Raw genomic sequence first — 7,471 nt, 5'->3', positions numbered from 1 at the left:
GAAATTAGTAGTATTTTGAATGAAAATGAAAACCCTAATCAGGATGTATGGTAGTAAAGTATTAGAAATAATAAAGGTCTCACATCAGTTCTCTCAACTTTCACCTTAAGAAACTAGGAAAAGAAGAGCAAGTTAAGTTCAAAGTAAGCAGATGAAAGAAAATCAGACATCACTACCCACCCAGCACCCCTACCCACCCAGGCACCCCTACCCACCAGACATCCCTACCCACCCAGGTACCCCTCCCCACCCAGAATCCCTACCCACCCAGGCACCCTTTCCCACCCAGGCACCCCTCCCCACCAAGGCACCCCTACCCACACAGGGACCCCTCCCCACCCAGGCAACCCTACCCACCCAAGCACCCCTACCCGATCCAGACATCCCTCCCCACCCAGGGGCCCTACCCCCAGACACCCCTACCCACCCAAGCACCCCAACCCACCCAGACATCCCTCCCCACCCAGGCAACCCTACCCATCCAGGCACCCCTACCTGACCCAGACATCCCTCCCCACCCAGGCACCCCTCCCCACCCAGACATCCCTACCCACCAGACATCCCTACCCTCACAGGCACCCCTACCCACTAGACATCACTACCCACCAGAACAGAAATAAATGAAATAGGAGCGGAAAAATAGAAAAAAACTCACAGAAATTAAAAGCTGGTTTTTTTGAGAAGAGCAATAGTATGAATCAACTTCTTGCCATACTGATCAGAAAAAAAAAAAAAAAACAAACCACAAATTACCAATAAAAGGAATGGTTGAAGTGACAGTGTTACGAATCCTATAGTTATTAAAAGGATAATACAGGAATATTATGACCTTTATGACTATAAATTACACAACTTAGATAAAATGGACAAACTTCTAGAAAAACACAAACTACCAAAATTTATACAAGAAGAAATAGATAACCTGAATAGCCCTGTGTCTATTAAAGAAGTGGAATTTTTAATTAGATACTTACCTACAAAGAGAACTCCAGGCCCAGATGGTTTCCAACTAAATATTACCAAAAATGTGAGGAGGAAGTAATAACAATGCTCTACAAAGTCTTGAAAAAAATTGAAGAGACGGGATTATTTCTCATCTCATTCCTTGAGGCCAGCATTACCCTGATTTGAAAACTATATAAAAACATTACGTGAAAAGAAAAGTACAGACTAATGATTCTCATGAACATAGAAACACTAAACAAAACTTTAGTAAATTGAGGGAAGTGGATATAGCTCAACTGATAGAGCATCCACCACATCATATGGGAGGTCCAGGGTTCAAACCCAGGGCGTCCTGACCTGTGTGGTGAGCTGACCCACACACAGTACTGATGCACGCAAGGAGTACCATGCCATGCAGGGGTGTCCCCTTTGTAGGGGAGCCCCACGCTCAAGGAGTGCATCCTGCAAGAAGAGCCGCCCCCTGCAAAAATTGCGCAGCCTGCCCACGAGTGGTACCACACACATGGAGAGCTGATGCAGCAAGATGACACGAAAAAAAGAGACACAGATTCCCAGTGCCACTGACAAGAATGCAAGCAGACACAGACAACACAGAGAATGGACACAGGGAGCAGACAACTGGGGTGGGGGGAAGGGGAAAGAAATAAATTCTTAAAAATAATAATAAATCTTTAAAAAAAAAAGAAAAGAAAAAAGCAGCTGACAAAATCAAACATCTATTCCTAATAATGACTCTCTGACTAATTTCCCCCTGAGATCAGAAATGAAGAAAGAAAGAATGCTCTCACTAATTCTAGTCAACTTTATCCTGGGGATTCTGGCCAGTGCAGTGAGACAAGAAAAAGAAGGAAAAGCATCTAGATTAGAAAGGAAGATTTAAAACAATCTTTATACACGGATGACATGCTTGTCTATGTAGAAAATCTGATGGAAGCTACAAAATTGGTACTGGAACTAATAAGTAAGTTTAGCAAGTTTGAAGGATACAAGGTCAATATGCAACTAACAATTGTATTTTTATTTGATATACTAGCAACAAACAACTTGAAATTAGAGCTTTGAAAAATATCATTTACGAAGTAACAAAAATATACATAAAATACCTAGGAATAAGTATAGCAAAACCTGTGAAAGACTTGTACACTGAAAACTACAAAACATTGCTGAGAGAAATTAAAGACAACCTAAATAAGTAGAGAGGTTTTGTTCATTGGTCTGAACATTTAACATGGGTAAGATGTCAATTCTTACCAAAATGATCGATGAGAACCCATCCCAGCAAGCTTTTCTTGTAGAATTTGACAAGATGATTCTGAAATTCCTATAAAAATGCAAAGGCTCTAAAACAGCCAAAAGAACTTTGAAGAAGAAGAAAACGATGTTGGAGGTCTACCACTACCTGGCTTTAAGATTTATTATAAAGCTATAGTACTGAAGACACTATGATATTTTCATAAAGACAACAAAATTTTTTGGCTTTATTTATTTTTATAATATTACATTTGGAAAATACGAGGTCCCCATATACCCCTCCACCCCCCACACCCCACTCCTCCCCTCATAACAACAACCTCCTCCATCATCATGAGACATTCATTGCATTTGGTGAATACATCTCTGAGCACCGCTGCACCTCACGGTCAAAGGTCCATATCATAGCCCACACTCTTCCACATTCCACCCAGTGGGCCATGGGAGGACATACAATGTCCAGTAACTGTTCCTGCAGCACCACCCAGGACAACTCCAAGTCCCGAAAACACCCCCACATCTCATCTCTTCCTCCCATTCCCTACCCCCAGCAGCCACCATGGCCACTTTCTCCACACCAATGCCACCTTTTCTTTGATTACTAATCACAATAGTTCATGAATAGAATATCAGTAAGTCCACTCTAATCCATACTCAATTCCTACATCCTGTGGACCTTGGAATGGTTGTGTCCACTCCACATCTATATGAAGAGGGGCCTTGGATTCCACATGGATGCTGGATGCAAACCTCCTGCTTTCAGCTGTAGGCACTCTTGGCTCCATGGTGTGGTGATTGACCTTCTTCAACTCCATGTTAGCTGAGTGGGGTAAGTCCAATAAACCAGAGTGTAGCAAAATTGATCAATAGAACAGAACAGTGAATCTAGAAATAGATCCACACATATATGGACAACTAATTTTGACAAGGGTACAAAGGCAATTCAGTGGAGAAAGGATAATCTTTCTGACAAATGGTGCTGGAACAACTAGATGCAAGGGGAAAAAAAAATTTCATTCCATACCTCACATTATATTTAAAAATTTACGTTATATTTTTTAATTCACAATAAATCATAAATCAATAGGTAAAGCACAAAACTGTAAAACATCTATGAGAAAATACTTTGAAAACATAGAAGACAATCTTTTGACCTAGAGTTAAGCAAATGTTTCTTAAAGAAAACAGAAAAAAGCACAATCCAAACTGATTAACAGGACTTCATCAGTGTTACAAACTTGTCTTCAAAAGACATTAAGAGAATGAAGACAAGCCTCAGATGGGACTAAAATATGTGCATAACAAATAGCTGATAAAGACTGGTTCGGAATACATAAAGAACTCTCAAAACTCAATAATAATATAAATGGGCAAAAGATTTGAACACACTCTACTAAAGAAAATATGTGGATTTCAAATAACCATGAAAAGATGCTCAACATCAACAGTTATCAGGAAAATGCAAATTAAAACTACATGATTAATCACTACATTGTATAAATAGACATTAGAAAATGTGAACTAATCTATATTGAAAAAAGCAGATCAATGGTTTCCTGAGAGGAGAGTGAATAGAAGTGTAAGGGATTGTCAGTGGGTAGGAAGAAACTTCCGAGGGTGATGGATTCATATAATATATCTGTGCAGTTTGTTACAGATTGAAAAAAGCACAATAAAGCTTAAAAAAAAAAAACTAAAAAGTAAAGGGGTGAAAAAAATTACAGTCCTGGGGTAGGTACATAATTAGCTATAACAGACATTTACTATCTACTGTATACTGCAGGACTTTGACAAACGTGTTGCAACCCTCTCAGCTTTTTTTCATGGAAACCCGCTAGCATTAAATCCCTTTTAGGGACTTATGCAGTGACTCAATTTGGAAAGTTTTCAGCTTCCAGCCCTTGAATGTGAAGTGTTGTTGGCATGTCTGACAGTAGTCTCATTCACTCCTCAATAAACAACATTGAAATACAAAAGAAGCTTGTGCAAAAATTCGGTACTGTCTGGCTTTTATTAATTTATATTTTCAATATAAGAATAGTCTTTTCTTTTTTAAGTAATAGCTGTGGCTCTGAATGGTCTTTCTTCCCTAATAGTTTCCTTATGCAATTCAAATTTTAAAGCATTTTAGTTTTTACTATCTTCCACTGCAATATAAGCCTACTCCATTCACAGTTGGTATCCTTTTAAGTTTTGCAAATTTCAAGTTTTTAAAACTAGGATTGTTCTGATTAGATAAAAAAGATTTGACTTAGTATCCTCATTGCAATTGTAATTGCTACAGAGCCACATACAACTTTCAGTCTTTCAATTTTATGATAAGTATTATGGCTAAAATTATTTATTGACAAATTCAGTAAAATGCGGACTTTTTTTTTTTACTGTATTAACCTCATAAGAGTAAATGACTTGCTGTTTCTTTAAATGATTTTTCTAAGGGATCTTATTAGATTTCTGTTGAAACTTCAGTGTTAACATTTTTATAGTTTGTACTAAATTTAACCCTATTGATAAATGAATTTTATGCTTAGATCCGAATTTACATTAAAGATATTTTCTTTTAAAAAAAAAATCCCTTTTGGGGACAGCTTTAGCAAAACTTTATCCTCCCACAGCAGAAACAATTGAAACAAAGAAACAATATTCTTGCTCTTCTTTTTTTTTCACGAGGTACAGTAAGGCACACGCCAGGCTGGAGCTCCCACTTCCCGTACAGCGTGGGTGTGGCTAAAATTCCTTGAACTTCTCTCTTCCGATTTTACTTCTTTAATTTCCATTGCTCCGGGGCACACTTTCGTTGCTGTCTCCACTTTTCTCCCTAGGCCCCTTTAGTCCTCCGCTCCACACCGCTTTGTTTTCTGCTCAGTGTCCCTGAAGCCTCCCTCCCGTCAACTTCTAAACCTTCTCGAACCCAAGCCCGACCAGCTACTGTTCCTTAACGGACCAAGACGAGAGGAACGGCTCCCTCCGGTGGGGGCTGCGTGGCAAACCCAGGAGACAGGACGCGCGTTGGTCATAAACCAAAGAGCAGTTTACAACCAACGTCTCCAAAGCCAGTTTTCCTAGACCCACTGTCGGCTTGCAACCGGGCTGTTGAAAAAGCTACACCATGGAAAAGCTGCGGGCCCGGCCCGTGCTGCCCGGCGTTCTTCTGCTGCTAGGGGTCGCGGCGCTTCTACTCTCGCCCTGCGGGTCGCAAACCAGACCCAACTGGCGCTCTGGCCCCGCCCAAGTGGTGATTCCCCGGAAGGCCCCCAGTGAGGGCGGAGCCTTTGCGGTGTCCCGCGGGCTCTCCTACAGCCTGCGCTTGGAGGGCCGCACTCACATAATTCGTCTAGAGCGTAAGAAGCTCTTGGTTTCCAGACACCTACCAGTGTTCACCTATACAGAGCAGCGCGCCCTCCACGAGGATCAGCCCTTTGTCCAGGATGACTGCTATCATCATGGTTATGTGGAGGGGATCCCCGAGTCCCTGGTTGTCCTCAGTACTTGTTTGGGGGCCTTTCGAGGAATAGTACAGATAAATGACCTCACTTATGAAATCGAGCCCATAAGGCATTCTACCACATTTGAACATCAACTGTATAAGATAGACAGTAAAGAGACACAATTCCCACCCATGAAATGTGGCTTAACGGAAGAGGAAATACAACGTCAGAAGCTGGAGTTCCAGGTAGAGAATTCAAAACTGCAACGAAGTTCCACTGAAGGGTGGTGGACCCACTGGCCCTTTGTAGAGTTGGTTGTAGTGATGGACAACTATAGTTTCAACTACTCAAATAGGAATGTGTCAAAGGCCACAGAAGATATTTTAAATGTGATCAATTTGGTAGATTCCATTTATCTACAGCTAGGCCTTCACGTTTCTTTAATTGGGATTGAGATTTGGAACCAGGGCAATCTTATCAATGTCGAACAAGACATAAGTGAGCTTCTTGACAGTTTCAGCCAATGGAAAAGTGTTCATCTTTATCCTCGTTTGCCACATGATTCTGGGCATCTTTTTGTGGGCAAGGATTTTTCTAATATATTTGGACTGGCTTGGATCTCAGGAATATGCTACCCTCAGTTTGGGACAGCAGTTTGTAAATTCCTCAAAGAGGACTTCTTTCATTTTGCAGTGGTCATTGCTCACCAACTGGGCCATAATCTTGGTATGTCTCACACTGAAGAATTCTGCTTTTGCAGGAAAAAACATTGCATCATGAATGCCTATAACACAAACACCAATGTTTTCAGCAACTGCAGTTATGGAAGTTACTTTAATCTGACTAACCAGAGGGGAGTCTGTCTGAAAAATACACCAACATCTCGAAATATTGCCCCAATAGGACAATGTGGTAACAAGGTGATAGAAGGTGAAGAAGAATGTGACTGTGGATCAGAACGGCAGTGCAGAAAGGATCCTTGCTGTGGCTCTGATTGCAAATTGAGACCTTGGGCAGACTGTGCTTTTGGACTTTGCTGCATAAAATGTAAGTTTGCTGCTCCTGGAAAGCTGTGTAGAGCGCACATCAGTGAATGTGACCTACCCGAATGGTGCAATGGGAGCTCAGGGTGGTGTCCTGAGGATTTCTATGTGCAGGATGGGACACCTTGTGGTGACAGTGCTTACTGTTATCATAAAATGTGCAACAGTCACAATAAACAATGCCAATATATTTTTGGCCAGACAGCAAGGAGTGCCTCCCTAAGCTGCTATAAAACAATTAATATGCAAGGAGACCGTTTTGGCCACTGTGGTATGGATGGTTTGACATACAAAAGATGCCCTCTTTCTAATGTTTTGTGTGGAAGAGTGCAGTGTGAAAATATAGAAACAATTCCCAATCTAAAACAGCATAATACTATAATTCAGAAATCAGTTAACGGTACAAAATGTTGGGGAACTGACTATCATTTTGGGGTGGATATAGCCGACATTGGACAAGTAAAAGATGGCACCTTGTGTGGTCTAGGCAAAATATGTATGAGAAGGAGCTGTGTCAATTACTCGATCCTCAACTATGACTGCAAGTTGGAGAAGTGTCATGAGAGAGGGATCTGCAACAATGAAAAACATTGTCATTGTCGATATGGATGGGCCCCTCCCTACTGTGAATTTATAGGATATGGAGGAAGCTCAGACAGTGGCCCAGCTCCAAAGGGCAGTCTCCTTCCCCCATTACTAACAATTCTTTACACAGTAACTCTATTCACACTCTTTTTTCTTGCTTTAGCATCTTATGTTTTTATCAAAGTACTGTGTTTTTAA

At 41.0% G+C, this 7,471-nt stretch overlaps 1 protein-coding gene across 1 annotated transcript; it reads left to right on the top strand.

Annotated features, from left to right (window-relative positions):
* The first annotated feature begins 5,326 nt into the window (after positions 1–5,326).
* Positions 5,327–7,471, top strand: LOC101427606 (disintegrin and metalloproteinase domain-containing protein 21-like). The gene is made up of 2 exons (XM_058288714.1): positions 5,327–6,692; positions 7,437–7,471. The coding sequence occupies exons 1-2, from the start codon at positions 5,327–5,329 to the stop codon at positions 7,469–7,471; spliced, it is 1,401 nt and encodes a 466-aa protein (XP_058144697.1).

This window comes from Dasypus novemcinctus, chromosome 3, assembly GCF_030445035.2.
Source record: "Dasypus novemcinctus isolate mDasNov1 chromosome 3, mDasNov1.1.hap2, whole genome shotgun sequence".
NCBI lineage: Eukaryota > Metazoa > Chordata > Mammalia > Cingulata > Dasypodidae > Dasypus > Dasypus novemcinctus.
Note: the sequence above shows the minus strand (reverse complement) of the source record. Positions and strands in the feature narration are given on the sequence as shown.